The sequence below is a fragment of the Pectinophora gossypiella genome, chromosome 7 (assembly GCF_024362695.1).
Source record: "Pectinophora gossypiella chromosome 7, ilPecGoss1.1, whole genome shotgun sequence".
Taxonomy (NCBI): domain Eukaryota; kingdom Metazoa; phylum Arthropoda; class Insecta; order Lepidoptera; family Gelechiidae; genus Pectinophora; species Pectinophora gossypiella.
In genome coordinates this window covers 13,278,023-13,296,548 of record NC_065410.1, presented here as the reverse complement: position 1 = coordinate 13,296,548, position 18,526 = coordinate 13,278,023, and the positions used below count along the sequence as shown (strand labels likewise).

General features: G+C 37.9%; 1 protein-coding gene across 2 annotated transcripts in view; it reads left to right on the top strand.

The window, feature by feature from the left end:
- Nucleotides 1-1,880: 1,880 nt before the first annotated feature.
- Nucleotides 1,881-18,526, top strand: part of LOC126368436 (uncharacterized) — a 34,941-nt gene continuing 18,295 nt past the window's right edge. The window contains exons 1-5 of one of the 2 annotated variants that reach the window (XM_050012438.1): nt 1,881-2,091; nt 7,600-7,738; nt 9,250-9,403; nt 10,892-11,089; nt 12,257-12,407. In XM_050012438.1, the coding sequence (XP_049868395.1) occupies nt 2,074-2,091; nt 7,600-7,738; nt 9,250-9,403; nt 10,892-11,089; nt 12,257-12,407 (660 nt within the window). In that variant the 5' untranslated portion in view covers nt 1,881-2,073. Of the gene's footprint in view, nt 2,092-7,599; nt 7,739-9,249; nt 9,404-10,891; nt 11,090-12,256; nt 12,408-14,868; nt 15,403-18,526 lie in introns of those variants that run through there. The other variant, XM_050012439.1, reaches the window with a different exon arrangement.

Genomic DNA, 18,526 nt, shown 5'->3' with positions numbered 1-18,526 from the left:
CTTGAGAAAATAGACGTGGCTTAAGATAATGATAACTATCTCTTTGGGAATTAAAATAACGGTAAATAAATTACTCGGATTTTACTGTTAAATCCGTGATTTAAAAATGGAACGTTTATCAGAAATAATGTCATATTTATGAGTTTTTTTACTCTTTAGGTAGTAATGTAAAATCTTTTTGTTATATTTTTTTTGTTATTTTTGATGACTTTTTATTTTTTCTGTTTTATTTAATTACTGGTTGGAGACCACGAACATGAGCCAATTTTCTTGTTAACTGTTTATCCAAATGTAAATATTGCTTAGTATTTATGCACTATTCCGAGTGTGAAGATAGATTAGTTTGCAAGGTAAAAGATACATTTCTGGAAACAAAATGGCGACTTTTTACTTGTGGCATTTGTATATGCAAACTTTGTGCGTCCTTCAGTCATCTCACAGTGTATTAATAATCTCCTTCTTTCTCTTTTTTTTCTTATTTTTTTTCCAGTTGTCAGGGTTTTCACGCCTCACTAACCATTTAATTCGATCGTCTTCTTTGCGGTGGACCTCATCAGCTCGTGTGTTTATTATGCGCACTGACATTTTTTGTAGCCTTTAAAGAAAAATGAACACAAGATAGTCGTAACATTTTTCCTTGTTATTTTTGTGTTTATACTATTACATAATTGTTGTATAGATAGAATGAAAGGAAAAGCGCTATTTTAAACACTAGTACTTACTTATAACTTTTTCCTTTTTCCGGTTTTTTATCATAACTGATTATTATGTTTTTGTTCCATCATTTATTTAATTAATTGAACATATTGTTACCGTTATCATTATCATATTTTGCTTATATTAATTAGCGTTACGTAATTAACACATTAAACAAGGTTACCCGGAAGAGATGTCTTTTAATATAACAAATTCTTCTGTTACGTCTCTATTGTCTTTTATTTGAGTTTCTATTTCTACAATAATAACAATCTATTGAAAAATTTGTCGTGTTTTAGTATTTATTGCTAATTCTAAAAACAGTTTGTGAACTAAGCTAGCTAATTTTAAGCAACATAATACAAGTTGTGTTACTAAAGACAAATGTTTATAGTCATGTTACTGTTCTATTTGTTGACCGAGTTAGCATTACTTATAGTTACAATGGGTAATATAGACATTTAATGGATTATCACGTGCCTTTTATTTCTGAGTATTACCACTGAATAAGCACACAACAATACCGCCAACAACAAAAAACTCAACATAACAACAACTCAACAACTGCCTGACTAATCAACAACAACAAAAACTTTTGTTTTTTAGCTCTCGCCCGCAACTTCTTTAATTTTCACAGCGAGTACGTACAGTAAACCTATCGTTGGACTCAGATACTTTATCTTTTTTTACGTAGGTACCACTGACAACAGTTTTGTTTTGACATGACTTATTGTAGGTTTGCCTCAGACGGCGTTAACTACTTGCCAAATGGGGAGCGCTAAGGGCTCTCATCCGAAAAACAATATGTACGCTATCAAAATGGCGCGAACAAGCGTAAAAGCGGAATAATAATTAGTTTCACTGAGCATACGTTTACCACCTGTAACTAATTGATTAAATAATGTTATGTTCATTTCAATAAAGCAAATAAATACACTAGCAGGCACAATGGTAAATACTAACACATAAGTAGTTGGTTTATGTACATTGACAACCCTTGTTTAATGTTTGTAACCAAGGTTGTTGACTGTCGTTTTTCACACCACAGTCAACTTCAGTGCGTTATATTTAAAGCAGTTGTGATCAATACGCGCTTCAGTGGCTTTTCCACTGCGTGTCTGTCGCTACTGTGGCACTACACAAATACAGTTTTTTACAAGAAAATAACCGCGCTTTTATATAGCAATATTGCAGTTGAAATTTTAAAAAAGAGCGCGCGTATTTCAGTCGTATTTGTATTCCGTTTTCAAAAATGACGTTTACTTTATTTTTTAATTTTTAAAGGTATTATTTGAAAACATTTCATGAAGTTCCTATACTTAGGAAATATTTCGTACCTGTGGCGTTGGAGAGAATTATTTTGGATTTCCTAAGAACATGGGGCTGCATGTAGAGGTAAGATGTTTTAATTATTAAAGGATTAAACACTATGATGGAACACGAATTTGAATATAATTTTTGGAAAGCGACAAATGAGGAAATCACATTGCCAATTATATGTCTCTACCAACATCTAAGTATTAATATGAAGCGACTATTTCTTACTAAAAATAAAAGGTACTTAATGAGATCGATTAGAATGACAAGACTGTTTTTCCAATCAGTAAATAATGATTTTATGGTAACTTACAAATCAATTAATTAAAAGTAAGTAGTTTTTATTATTGCTGTTCGTTTTTCCTAAGTCACTACTTACCACTGGGCAAGTGGTTAACAAGACTTAAAGTATTTGTAAATATAAATAAAGATCAATGAAGCTGAACAAAACCCTTTTATGTCCACTGAATAATGTGATTAGCCGATAGGTTTAAGTTCAAACTCGACGCAAACCTTAAATAGATATAAGACCAAAATTACGAAGTACGAATGCCGAATTTCCTCAAAATTAAATTCATCTATTTTCATATAAAGCCTATGAATTAATGAATTTTAGTTATTTATTTGTAATAAAATGCATTTTCGGAGGTTTGTGACCTAACCTGTATTGGGCTGATTTTCCCTTCGCGGGTTGGAAGGTCAGACATGCAGTCGCTTCTGTAAAATACTAGACCTGTCAACTCTTCAGGTTAGGTAAGTGGACCCTGTATAAAACGGGATAATGCTAGGGAGACTTTTGTAGTTATTTATTTATAAACTTTTTTACACAGTGATCAACGTCACCCTTACAGAAGACTATCCTAAATCGGTGATGTTATCTTCATCACCAGCCCATTAACGTCCCCACTGCTGGGGCACGAGCCTTCCCTATGGATGGATAGGGAGATCGGGCCTTAAACCACCACGCGGGCCCATTGCGGATTGGTGGTTATTAACGACTGCTAATGCAGCCGGGACCAACGGCTTAACGTGCCTTCCGAAGCACGGAGGAGCTCGAGATGAAAACTTTTTTTTTGTGGTCACCCATCCTATGACCGGCCTTTGCGAAAGTTGCTTAACTTCAACAATCGCAGACCGAGCGCGGTTACCGCTGCGCCACCGAGCTCCTCCTGCTCCTCGATGTTATCTTACTTCTTAATATTTCACAATTAAACTAAACAAAATCTTAACAGTCTTACATTAAGGCACATCTGAGATAATTCCATTATTGAATATCTTACAAAATAAATAACATTAACAATATTAACTATCTGCCGTATTACATTACGCCATACTTAAGTAAAACAATGTAGTTCTCGTGAATTGTGTCAAGGTACAGTTAAACAAATCTACGCCTTCGGTAACTGCGTTAATAATTCGGATAGCTGAAAAAAAAGTATAGCCGAAGGGACGAGGGAATTTATTAAAAACATCTGACGATGTTGCATTACTGAAAATAGGAGTGTTTTTTGAATTTGGAAGGAGGAGTCCTGACGCCGAGTTACTAAAACCGTTCTGACACGCACCAGTCATAAGCGTCTCATCGAGTATCGTATCATCCCATTGCAATCTGCTGGAGACAGGCCTCTCCCAAAGCGCGCCACGAAGCCCTATCCTTACGTATTCAGGCGCTTCCACCACCTTCCGTAATTCGTCCCGCCATCTTGCCAGAGGTCGACCCACACTGCGTTTTCCTAGACGCGATCTCTACTCCAGAACATTCTTTCATCAGCGGTTGTAGATTTTGCGACAAATGTCGCTAACTCTCAGAGCTATACTCATTTCGTATTCTTTCTCTGAGAGAAACTCCAAGCATAACTCTTTCCAAAGCACGCTGAGCGGCTTTTAGCTTACGGATTAGCCCCACTGTTAGTGTCCATGTCTTGGCAGTCGTATTGTCCCAGACTTAATTGCAAGGCTTATGCAAGCTTTATAGCTTGTTGCCTTAATGCCTGTTTAACTATAAGTCCACCGGGATATTTTTGATTTGAGTGTCCATAAATCTATCTAAAGCAACACGGACCTCCGCGGACCGGAGACTGACATATGTAGTTGATGAGTCAGTCAGTCAGGTGTTCTCTCTTTATTATATTTATATTAGTTTTAAGATATATTAAACAACTCTTTCAAACAGTTGTATGTTAATAGCTCTTATTGCAGAGTAAACGACAATCAAAGGCTTTAGATAATTCAGATAATGGATACATAATATCATTGTACTTCTAGTGAACAACTATAATAAGTTTTATTACTAAATATTAAGTTAATTTCATATATTTATCAATATGTCAATTTGTGTGTTTAGGTAAGGTAAAAATGTTCAGTAAGTATATTAACTTTCAAAAGATATAACTCATTTATATTATGTAGAGAGTAGGTTTACAGTAGCCGTCTAGGAAACAATTATAGACAGCAAAATTACCAACAAATTACTCATTTTTCAAAAGAACGGCTAGGACTCTGTGTCGAGGTTTTTCTTGCAGCTACATTTCCAACAACTGCACAGGTTGCTATTAATATAATGTGCGAAGCTGCAATAGGTTTAAATTTTATGTAAAAAATTACGATTACTTAATGAATAAAGATATTTTTTTGAGTTTGAGTTTGCAAAATATTTAACATTCGAAAATCGGCTCGGAAAAAACATTTACTTTGAAATCTACATCTTCTAATAGCACCTTGGCTGGTAAGGAAGACTTTTGTTAAGGATAAAAACTGCCTATTTCTCCTATTAGATGTCACTACTATTGAGTGTTCTTAAATTTTCACAATTCCCCATCCTATTTGAGTAAACAACTATCCTTTTGGTTATATTTTTACACTATATAACCCTTTGCGCAGCGTTTAACTGCAAACTCGTAGTGCTATATTTTTTCCTTAAAGATCAAAAAGAAGAAAACTTAGAAAAGCTTATTTTCCCAAATTGCCCAAATCGTACTGTCATCACCAGCCCATTAACGTCCCCACTGCTGGGGACGGGCCTTCCCTATGGATGGATAGGGAGATCGGGCCTTAAACCACCACGCGGGCCCAGTGCGGATTGGTGGTTATTAACGACTGCTAATGCAGCCGGGACCAACGGCTTAACGTGCCTTCCGAAGCACGGAGGAGCTCGAGATGAAAACTTTTTTTTTTGTGGTCACCCATCCTATGACCGGCCTTTGCGAAAGTTGCTTAACTTCAACAATCGCAGACCGAGCGCATTTACCGCTGCGCCACCGAGCTCCTCTGTTGTTATTTGAATTGTACTGTATTCATGTGTTATGTTTGATTGTTAAAATTTTAGTTCTGTGCAATAAAGTATATTTGATTTGATTTTCAATCAAAACTCTTTTTACAACTGGCTGCTTTTCTTTTTTTTTTCGTGGAGTGTAGGTAGTACCTACACTCCACGTTGCTCCACATTTTATAGCAATTTATAGGCAATTCATATTACGAATTTTAGCTGGACGGTATGGATCTGTCAAAATTTAGGAACGCTGCCGTCTACATAATATATTTGAGCTTCTAATTTTTATCTTCAATCGTGATGTACATGTAAGATATTTATGCAAGTAGTAATTATTTTTTTTTCAAGTTCTAATGCTAATTTCTATCATCTCCTTTTAAAAATTGGAAAAAGATGAACATTAAAAGCAACATAACATAGCATCACGCCCGTATCCCGGAAGGGGTAGCCAGAGGCGTATTCATTGTATACACCACTCGTCGTCGGCTATGTGTTAATTTTATATTATATCCTCTTAAAGCCGAGATTTCCAAACACGATAGTTATGTAAAATTTGACCTTTTTTTACATTTACTTTTTATTTTATTTTAACTTTTTTCCTCGGTACACTGCAGCTGTACAAGTGTACTATATCCTCTACGGAAGTTTGTCTGGAAGAGGTCGGTCTTAGTGATAAGGCAGCCTTTGCCTACCTTAGAATAAGTTTCGTCTGTAAATTTCTTGTAAATTCGTGTCCAACAAAGTGTTTTATTACTATTAAACAAAGGGGTTTTAATTTTAAAAGGACATTGGGTACGACTTTAAATAACTGGTTTTAATAATTAAAGTGGAGCTAGATTGCAGCTCTAGTCTTATCTAATACCGTTATACCTATAAATCGCTAAGCAGGGATTCAATTCACTATTATATCACTTGAGTTTATAGCTCCACGATGACAGATTCTCACTCATCTAGTGTAGAGGTGAGTATTGAAAATACATTAAGTAGGTATAATAATACACTTGCCTTTTTAATTTAATACAAGACCATTAACCCAGCCCCAGGGGGGATAGTCATCAGTCTTCTCTGCCCTTCACTGGGGCAATTCCCGTTCGGCGCGTCCTTGCATGCCGCGGGGACGGGCGCCTCTTATTTCAGTAGGCCGCAGTCAGTAGGTAACTGGGTTCGCATCCCTATGCCAGACTAGTCTGACTAGTCTGGGTCCCTACCCAGACTCACGGGGTATAACGTAAAACTCATACCCAGGGATACGAGTCAAGACCTCAACGGTTGCAGAGGCGGAGATAGGAGCCATCGGTACGGTAAAGCCTGGAACCTGACAGAGAGCAGCAGTAACTGTCAGTACTATTCAGAGGCGGAGGACAGGAGTCCTAGTACGGCTTTAAAATAGACTACTCTGGGCACCATCCCACTCGAGTCAGACAGAGTACTGTGGGGCAGCAAGAGGGAAACTACTGCCCTATTTTTCCCTAAAAAAGTAGCATGAAGAATGCTACACCGACAAGAGCGTGGCTCTTAAATTAGCGATAATAATACAAGCTGGACACTCCAAACAAAACCCTCATCTTTACCGTATGCCGCCTAACGCGTAAGTGCGAGCGAGACAGATAACCCGCGCGCTCTCCCTTTCTCCTTAGTGGCTTAGGAGCATTTATGAATATGCGTTCTTCCGGATGGGATGACATCGGCGCCCGAAGCGAATTGGTGCTGGGTGAAGAGTTACCGTTCTATACATAATATTATTATTTGTTCTATGGTCTGATTACAATTTTATGGACCTAATCTATTTTTTCCTGGACAAATGCAAGATGTAATAGGATACTTCTTTCTGTTTTAAATAAGTACCAGGGGGTTAAAATGGCCACATCGAAGCAATTCATCTAAGAAAGCAATATTGCTATTTGACATTTGTTTGCATTGCGCACTCACTTTTATATGCGCAAAAAAATTCTTAGATGAATTGCTTCAATGTGGCCATTTTGACCCCCCCAGTTAATGTCTTTGAGAGTCCAATAATTGAAAAAAAAAAACTAAGCGCCTAATATTTTTTCAGAGCAATATTTACTACTGGTCTTTACTACTATGCTTATTTTTATTACCCAGGCGTTCTAAATAATTTGCCCGAAATATATTTTGTACATTACAAAGAAAATTAGTCGAATAATTGGTACAGTCGGCCACCTAATAAAATTATATCGTCATATTTTTGGAATTAGGGAAAAAACCATTTGATATCAACTAAGAAATTTTGAGGCAAAATTTTCTTTACGATGACACTAACAGCTGTATACTTACCTAAAATATATTTTGTTGCATAGATGGCGCCGAAAGCGTCTGAGAGTCTTTTGCCTGAGTCGGAGTCCAAGCCCAGAGTGACGGAGAAGACGATTTCGATGGAATCTGATGATGATGAAGAGACCACCGAATGCGACTGTGCCGAGTACCGGTATGGTGCTGGTAAGGATTTTGACTTTAGTACATACAATACATACATCCCTTATAGTGATGTTTTGTCGTCTTAAACTATCGAGGAAGGGTAAGACCAAGAAGAACTTGCATGGAACAAACTAAAAAGATGGCGAACGTAGTGTCCTAGAAAAGGCAGTGAAAGAATTGACCTTTGATAGACTAGAATGAAATATGCTACATCGACAAGAGCGTGGCTCTTAAATTAATGATGATGACTTACAAAAATAAACTCACGCCTATTTCTTACCTGAGTAAGCAGAGACTATAGAATTCCATTTGCTTCAATCCTGACACACTTCATCAATCGTTTCATACACGCACGCCGGTTCAGAGTAGATCGTATCAAACCTTTTCTAGATCTTCATGTGCATAGCCCTACCGACAACTTCGGCTTAAATACCGCAATTGTTAGCTTAAGTCAAGAAAATAGGAAAATAGAGGAAAGGATTACATAAACATCTAGTACTGATTTCGGTGTCATGCGTAAGCGTGTCGCCTCCATGGCGCCTCCGTTGCCGCGGCAACAGCCCCTGTAGGCGCTGCACGGCAACGGAGTCGCGCGCGGCGCGAAATACTATATCGAGGTTTTCTATCCATGGACGCAGCGGATGCTATCTAGGTGGATAGACGTCGTACGCCTATTGGTCAACGCCGTTCGATATAATTCCCGCCGCGGCGAGGTTGACGTGCTGCGAAGGAACTTCACCATATAGGACAAACTAGATTGGCCCATATTAAGTCACTGGGTGACGGCACACGCTCCAATTACTTAATGGTAAACTTACTAACTTATATGTTATATTTTGTACTTCTTGTTAAGTAGGTAATTGTAATTTTGTACGTTAGAATTTTAAATGATTTTTGTTTCTATAGCACTTTAGGGAAACTCACAAAAAATATAATTAAACGGCGTGGGTTTAATGACGATACGAATTTCGCATGGACAGGAGGAGGACCGGGTTGTGTAATGGTTAACACGCTCGTCCCGGCTTGACAAGAGTTGCGGGTTGATGTCCCGTCCGAGTCATTTTTTTTTCGATTTAATTTTCTCTTTGTTAGAATTTTGTATAATATAACCTTGTTAAACATCAAGGTGTGACCTTGTCTGAAATAACCGATACATATATTATTAATTATAATATATTACCCCGGATATGTCAATATCATACACCATTCATTAATGAGTCACGGCACGGAACACCTGTAAAGTTTGCTTCTCCTGGTGAAGATTGTTCGATTGCTTCGACCTAAATCATTCTAAATTCCCTAGTTTTCTTTACTGGCCAACAAAAATAGTCTTGTTTATAATTTGTTGCACCTTACATAGGCCTTTGATTGCTTAATTAATAATAACTCCTTACACAACAATTTATCAGATCGAAAATTGACAGAAGAAGAAGAACTAGTACGCATGAAGAAATTCTTTCTTCATGAAGAAATTCTTTCTTCATGAAAAAATATTTCTTCATGTATTAAATTTTTTTTAAACAATATTTCAGGCGACGCGGTGTTCTCGAGTTTCTTAGTAGCCCCCTTGGTAGTGGGGTATTGGAGGGGAGCATGGGGTGTTATGGAGGGACACCGGGAACTATTCCCCGTCGCGCAATCCTTCTTCTTGGGTATACTGGTGCACGTGTGCTTCACACTACTCAGGTTGGTTATCTTTTGTACTTTTCTAAATTACGGGGATCTAGAAGTAATTCATCTAAAAAGCAATATTTCAATTTGACATTAGCGCATTTACCTAAAAGTTAGTACGAAATATCAAATAGCAATATTATTTTTCTTGTATGGGGGGGGGGGTTTACTTGTGTTTATTTAATTAAGTATTATGAGATAAAATAACTAACAATAGACGGAATAAGGTCGTGAATCTTTGTCACAACTTTATTATTTTTAATTTGACGCTGGCATTTAATTTGATTTTGTATTTACTTTTGAATTCTTCTTTTTCGAACGTTTTCCCGCCTTTTTGAAAGGCGGTGGCGGTAATTTTGTTCGGTTGCGGTCACAGAACAAAAAATAAGTTGCGGTAATCTGCTATGAAGAGTTACAGAGTTAACATTGGTTTTAAAAATATAACATTATTGATTATTCAAGAGAATTGGGTAGTTTCCTAGGTCAAAGATAAATTATGAAATTCTGATTACTAAATAAACACAGATCTAAAGGTGACAAAAAAGTTTTCTTTTTTCTTCTAAAAGAGCAATATTGCAATTTGACATTTGCACATTAACAATTAACATACTCTTCAAGAAAACGTATATATTGGTAACATACCCAGTTTTAATTAGTGACACTCTTACAACGAATACCAATTATTAAGTAATATTAATAAAGTCAAATACAGCAACTAGTTTTTCAGTTTACGCTTCTCACGAAAAAATCCGTCTTCCCTTGCTTTTGTTCTCCTTCGAAGTTCCAGACGAAACTCCCGCCAAAACGTTTTTTCTTAAAAAGTGACGTGGCGTTCCTTTCTTGAAATTGACCCCCTATACTCACCAATGGGTCTTATCTTTTATTTTTCGGTTACACTGGAACATGAAAAAATGTGTAGCAAAATTTCCGTATTTATAATACCATGGCCTTTTTTGGTGAACTGCGGCACCCATATACATATACCTTTATGTTTTCCAACTAAATATTAATGTAATGTGTGTATATTTTAATGTTGTAAATGTGTCGTAGATTTTACCTAAATAAACTTTTTTTTTTAAGGGCGATGAATAATAGCTTACCGCCATGTTACAATAACAAGTACGGCTCCCCCCAACAGTGTGGGTGGGTGGGTGTCTCTGGATATTTTGGCTCTGCTTATTTATGCATATGAGCTGTGTCAGTCATATATAAACGAACGTTCCCTCACTTACTAGCTCATTTCGAAAACTGTCCGGGGTCTGAAAAAATCTGACGGCCATCGAAACGATAAGAAGAAGAAGATCTCGTTTCAGAAACTACAAGTGCTAAGAGTCTCAAATTTAGTACGGGTGTCCGTTTAGGACGTAGGTGCTCACTAAGACGGAATTCAATCTCTAAAGGGGTTTTGGCAAAGTTACTATGAAACTTTTGAATAGTAGGGTTTCACGCGAACAAAGTCGCGGGTAACAGATAGTAACGAAAAATTGCATTTATTTCCCTCAGGTCTCACCTCCTAGCGCGCTCTCGGGGCGCGTGGAGCTCGCAACAAGGCGGCGCGGGCCGCTGGGTGCGCGAGCGCATACTGTCTCGCGTGTACACGTATGTGTTCTCACTGGCCAACATCACGCATTGGCGCGGCGGCTGGGGGCTGCTCGACGCTGCAGTCGCCGCTATACTACCTAATGAGCGCGACCCACATGTGTAAATATTAGTATTATTATTACCCATTATAGTTTGCGATACGACTCAACGTCTATCACGTTGCTCTAAGGGTGGTATTAGTAAACGAATCTCAGCTGAGACTGCACTCAAGATCAAGCTCAAGTCCCTATTTTTATATTTAAGAACTGTCACATTGACATGATCTTGAGGGCAGTCTCCAAACTGAGATTAGTTTATTAATACCACCCTAACAGAAAGCTCGGTGATACTTACATAATTAAACATCTAGAAAACACAGAATACCTCAACGTCAACTTCAACTTCATGAACAAATAACACTTGTATGTGTCTCACACATTATACAGGGTGTTAGTGTCATCGTAACGAATACTCAGGGGGATGAATCAGATCATGATTCTGAGTTAATATCAAGTGGAATTTTCCGTCGCACAATGATTTTATGATTCTTGATTTTTTTAAAGTTAAAACTTTTTTATATTATTTTCAATTCTATACTATTGCGATGGAAAATTCCACTTGATATTAACTCAGAATAATCAGCTGAATAATCCCCTCAGTATTCGTTACGATGTCACTTACGCCCCGTATTATTTTTAAATAGTGTAAAATAAATTAATGTTTATTTTAAATAATTATGTAAATAAGTAAATTTCAATTTATAAAATGAAACATTAAGTATCATACAAAATGGCGCGAATTTGATCAGGCTGTATGGCTATGTTCTTTTGCCTTCGGGAAAATCCGAGTACTTATAAAATTAAAAAATAATAGAAGTAACTGTGTAGTACTTATTAACATGTACAGTCTTAAGCAATATCATGGACCCACTTTGGGACCCTGTCGCACTATCATTTGACATTCAATTAGGCTTACGGTTTAATTTATCAAAAAAGTTAATGTGACATGGTTTCAAAGTGTATACATATTAGTACTAGTGACCGTACTCCGAGCTCCAAAAACATGACACAATATTAACAAAGATGAAAATAATGTAAGAGCAACCGTGATAGATGGAAAATCCCGCCGATCTCTGTTTTCTTTTTTCTTTTTAAGTTCTTTTAGTGGTAACTAGTGTTGGCAACTAATGTCATAACCAGAATGCTAACACTATTTTTACGCGGGAAAAGCACCTTTTTCATGCTGGAGAGGTGACAGTAATCAATCTGATGTCCTTACTTTCCGCAGGCCTGTCCTGTACGCCGCTGTGGTGATAGCATGCTACGTGTCTGCCGCGTGTCTGCGCTCGTCACGCAACATGCTCGCGTCACCATACTTCCTCGTCACCGACGGCAAGGAAGCCACCTACATCTTCACCACACGATTCAAAACTAATTTCGTAAGTATCTCCCACTCAAGCCACACCCCAGATACTTCATCCCAAACACTTCAGGACCCCGATACCGACCCCGCCGGCGTGGTCGACCATTTCCCTTAATCAGCGCTTATCGCTATCGACCCGGGTCGATTAATTCTTTCAATTATTTTACCTCTCAGACGACGCCCTGAGCCGAGGTTCGCGCCCAACTGAGCACCCTCAGGCCTGTTGTCTTAAACGTCGTACCGGGTGAGAGCCTTCAGCGCTCCCCATTTGTCCGGCCAAGTTGTTAATGCCACCTGCGGCAAATCTACAATAAGTCACGTCAAAAAAAGGATACTTCATAAAAAAAAACAGTTTTACACAGACACTACACATTGACGTTATCGTACACGCGCATCTGTGTGTATGACGTTGACGCCCATATGATTGAATGCTAAAGTAGGAGTGAGGTAAACCTAGCTACACCAGTGGGGAGCGGAGAGTTGCCGTTCTATACGTACTTAGTATGTTCCTTATTCTGTGTTTAAGTCGATGAGCAGTACAGACTTGCGGAGCCACCAGTATTTTTCGTCGGCTTCCTAATTGTTTGTCCGTAATATAATTAAGCGTCGGACGCGTAAGGCGATACAGGTAATTTACATGATAAACATTATGGTAAATTGAATGTAAACCGAGGATAGATTAAGAACGCGGCAATTTGGAACCCGAACTAAGTGCTTGTTGCGGACGCTGTTATTTAGATAGGTACGTCATGACATGAGCATTTTAGAACCTTGTCACAATATTATATTTGACATTTAGTGAGACTTGCAGTACAATTTCTCAAAAAGTCGTGTTGTTTCATGTTTCATATTCCGTATTCACGCCTGCTAATAAACGTATTTTTTCTATAGATTTATTTCGACCACTCACCTGTGATCACTGCCCGCGAATCTACGTTGTGTGTGAATTTGTTAGAAAACGTCGTCTTTAAAACGTAATATACTTAATAACATATATGCATTGAATTGCATACTTACCGAAAGGATGGGCAAAGGTTTAGCTTAGTATATACACGAAGTCCTCACCACCTATGTTCACGTCGTTCGTCTTATATAATATATAATATAATAACGTGCTTCTTATAGTAACGAAACGGCCAAGCCCCATATTTTGCCTAACGTGTAGAGTTTGTGGACTTATAGTTTGTATAATTAGGACGTGTAGAATTAGAAACTTGGCGCTACATGAGATCTGATGACTTTTTGACATTGTGATCGATATGATCTCGTCTTGACAACATTTTTACATGAAAATGTTTTTGTTAGGATAGGTATAACTTAAAATAAAATTAAGAGGTGTCTGTAGGAATGGGGGCCATTAGGTAGGTATGTAACATAATAGAGAAAAAAACATTTTATTATTGTAGTTTTCGGTCTAGTTTACAAATCTATAGGGTCAAGGTCTAAACATTATTCACTTTGAGCCGGCGGTCAGTTAGGAAGTAGGTACTTGACGGTCCCTGCCTAGTCCTGATTTGATGACCATTACGTCGATTAGTCCGAGGGTCACCGCATACCTACTTGCTTTATATTTAAATAGCACTCCTTTTATAATAATAACAGATTCTTATTTCAAACAACGGCACATATTGTGTTAGTAACAAAGAAACTTAAGTCTAGTGTTACATAATATGACTTTTTATTACTTAGGGTGCGAAAACGCCAATCCACCATAAAAAAAATCGGAGGTTTGTGACCTAACCTGTATTGGGCTGGTTATCCTTTCGCGGGTTGGAAGACAGGCAGTCGCTTCTGTAAAAAATCGAACCTGTCAAATCTTTAGGTTAGGTAAGCGGACCCTGACAAACGGGATAACGGAGATGATTTAGGAGAAAAAATTCTAAGTTTATGAAAGGCGTGCGTGGGTCCGAAGTCAAGTTTTATTTTTATTTGTATATCCTTATCCCGGGATTATGGAGTCCGGGACTTTTGGAAAGCGTGCGTTATTATTATGAAGAATTAATATGATTTCATGCATAAACATGATTCATTAGACGTGAGTCTGTAATTGCATGTATTCACTAATTATTAGAAAATCACAGTGTACTTATTTCTACTAAAAGTTCCCGAAATGTATGTCTTATTTATTTATTTATTTATTTATTTATTTATTTAATGTTCGGAGAAACTATAACTCTAACTTAAACTATAACTATAGAAATTATAACTTGAGTTAATCTCCAATACGCATTTCATCGAAAAGTAATGTGTGTACAGATGAAAGACAAAATGAATGTGACGGACGCGCAATAAAAGTGAAATCAAAACAGTTATCAAGTAATTACTACCGAGTAGTAATAGTACCTTGTTAAACGGAGTCGTTATCAGTGGGAGCGGAGGAGCGAGGCAGGTCCGCACGTCCGCGGTCCAGTGACGGGACGGGAGATAATGCAATTATAGTGGTTGTGTGCGCGCCTGGCCGCACTCGCGCCCCAGCCATGCGAGGGAGCACAGCCGGGCTCGCGGACACGCTCGCGAGCGGCTCGCGCACGCACGCCGCGCTGCTCGAGCTCGCCGACGCCGCCTTCGCCAGCACCGTGGTCGCGCCCGCCGTCGTCACCTACTGGAAGTCCACGTGGACCTTGATGGACCTGTTTGTGCTGCCGGACAGCCCCGTGGCCAGTGCGGCCGCCTGCGCCGCGTTTGGGTTGACCTGTGGACTGTTGTTCTGCGTGTTCCAGTCGCAGCTGAGCAAGTATCTTAACCCGGACCGTGGGAGGTTGACGTACTATGTGCTGTCGCGCGGGTATACGTACGTGGCGGCGGTGGCGTGTGTGGGCGCGTGGCGCGGGGTGTGGAACCTGCTGAACGAGTGCACGGGTGATAGCGCGCGGACGCTGCTATCGACGACGGCGGCGGCGACTCTGTCGCTGGCTGCTCTGCGAGCGCTGCGCAACATATGCGCCGCGCCGTTCGCCGTCGCCGTCGACGCGCCGCAAGACTACTTCGACGTGCCGACCATGTTTCGGACGGTTGGTATGCATTATTGTAACCTCCGTTCTTGTAAGACGTACATAAACACACGATATGGCTTACAATCTATCTTATATTGGGCAAATAAAGATAACTGTAACTCAACTATAAGTTATTCCCAACATACTGGTTAAATCACTCGGATTCTTACTGGTCACTTATGATTCAAACTAATTACATTAATAAAAAATAAATATTTACATAAAATTACACAAAAACTAAAACCCTAATCTTCTTAATTTTTCTATATTCTTCAGATAAATCTGAATATTCATTGCTAATCGATTTTACCACCTAATTAAGTCGCAAATTACAACATAAAATCAATTCCGTGAATAACATAAATATAAATTAACTTTTTATATCCTAATCATAAACTAAATAAACAACAAAAAGCTATTAAAAAAATATTAATAAAGATAAAGAATCTTATCGATAACTTTTTTCGTAGCTTGCTACGCACACGTTTCCTCGTAGCTAGGCCTACGCGCGCACGTGCTACGTTCATGCAGGCTGTTTATTTATTTATTTATTTATTTATTTATTTATTTATTTTCATGGGATAATAAACAATTATACATGATATATTAACAACAGGTGTATGATTTTTTCACATAAGTACATGTACAATCAACCACATTATCCACGTATTAGTTTACAATGTCGTCTAGTGAGTTGAAATAGGTTATGTTATAAATTAAACAAAAAATAAATCAGCTTAGGGCTTGAATAATAGATTTTTTAAATTTAGAACTAGATACATTGAATATGTCTATAAAATGAAATGAATCATTGTATTGAGCGAGAATACGACGTAGAGGTACTCGCCTGCCGGCGTTGGTGCGGCAGCGCACCGTTCTAAACAGCGGGTAGGATCGAGCCGCTCGTCGATGAACTCTCATAGGCACGTTAAATCCAATGTCATTAACAAGGTCTGGGCAGTCTATTAAGTTATGGCAGATTCTATAAAGTGTTACAGATTGAAGAAGCATTCGTCTATTGTGTAGTGTTAACATTTCAAACTTGGATAATAAGTTGTTGTATGGTGTTTTATATCTGTATATTTTATAATGTACCGACTTAAGAAACCTAGCTTGGATAATTTCAAGTTGTTCAGAATATTTCTTGTAAAGCGGGTTCCAAATTGCACAAGCATATTCAACCTGTGGTCGGATCAGAGTAGTATATAAATAGAGATAAGTAGATATACGAGAAAAGTCAGTGGTTGCTCTCATTACAAATTTGTACATTCGAAACCCCCTGGAGATAATTGAATCAATATGCAGATCAAGATGCAATTTACTATCTAAGATGACACCGAGATCGCGCAGATAGTCCACCGCAGTCAATGAGTTATCGCAAAGTTTGTAATTATATATAATTTTGTTTTTATTTTTGGTAAAACTGATACCGTGACATTTAGGAATACTAAGCTTGAGTTTATTTATATAACAATAATGAGTTAGGTGGTTTAGATCATTCTGAAGAAGAGTACAGTCAATATCACTATGAATGCTTTTATAAATTTTTAAGTCATCAGCGTATAAAAGAAAATGGGAATGTCGGAAACAATTTTTAATATCATTAATAAATATAAGGAATAATAACGGACCTAAAATAGATCCCTGCGGAACGCCCGATGTTACATGAATTAGATCAGAATGAAAACCATTAACGACGACTCTCTGCGATCTGTTGCAAACATAAGAAGAGAACCAGCGGAGGAGGTTCCCTCTAATACCATTATAGGCAATCTTTTCGAGTAATAGTTTGTGATCAACTTTATCAAATGCTTTCTGGAAATCAGTATATATGGCATCCACTTGGATGCCACGGTCCAAGTTTTCAAAAAGGAAGTCGGTGTATAATAACAAGTTGGATACCGTTGATCTACGCTTAACAAAACCGTGCTGCTCGGGTATTATGAGAGGGCTTAAGACCGGATATACCTCATTATGGACTAACTTTTCGAATATCTTGGCCAGTGCGCAAAGAATCGATATCGGCCTATAGTTTTCAATGTTTTGCTTTGTCCCGCTTTTGTATACAGGTATAATGTTAGCGCATTTCCATCTGATGGGAAAGATACCTTCATACAAGCATTTGTTATAAATGATATGTAGTGGATGTACAAGCGATTTTGCTATGCATTTTATGAACATTGGCGGCAGACCATCTGGGCCCGGGCCTTTTGTAGCGTCAATGGATTTTAACTGATGATTAATTTTATCAGTATCGACATAAAGATTACATAATACATCGCTATTATCAGCAAATTCCCTACCCGGTATCCACGAGATAGGATTGAAAGTTGACGTTTCATAAACAGACTTAAAAAACAATGAGAACAAGTTACAAATTTCATATGGGTCGCTAGAGCTCCGATCCTCATAATACATTTTTGCTGGCAGACTAGGTTTTTCTTTGCGATTATTTATGTAAATCCAGAAATTTTTTATGTTTCTCCTTATACTATCCTCTACATACTTTTTGTATTTTGTGTAATTTTTGTTACATTCACGACGGAATCTGTCGCGGTATAATGAGTATATGTGATAGTCATATTTATTGTTATAAACCTTCCATTTAATCCAGTATTTATTTTTGTTTTTGAACATGTGTATTAGTGATTTTGAAAACCAAATTGGAAAATGAGAATTTTTCGATTGAGACTGTGGGATGTGCTCTCTAATAATACTGTATATTACTTCGTAGAAGTTATCAAGGGCCTCTTCAGCTGGTAGGTTTACTAATAACGAATTCCAATCAATTTCTGTTAACGCTCGGTTGATGTTTTCATAGTCGGCTTTCCTATAATTGTATTTTGTTAAGCTTTTTCTTGTCATTTTCGAAATTATTTTGATGTCAATTGTGAGTATTGTACTGAATGCGGGGTGGTAGTCATCCAATTTGAGCAAGGGTACAGTGACCGGTAAGACAGAGCAGTTTGTGTTGGATATCAAGAGATCTAGTGTCCTTTGATGACAGTTTTTTAAAAAGTTGTATTGAGAAGCAGCACAGAGAGTCATGAAGTTACGAATACTTAAACAAGTTGCAGAGGTTCCTGTGCAAATTAAACGATTGTTACGCGTGTTTGTTATCCAATTAGCCTTCGGTATATTG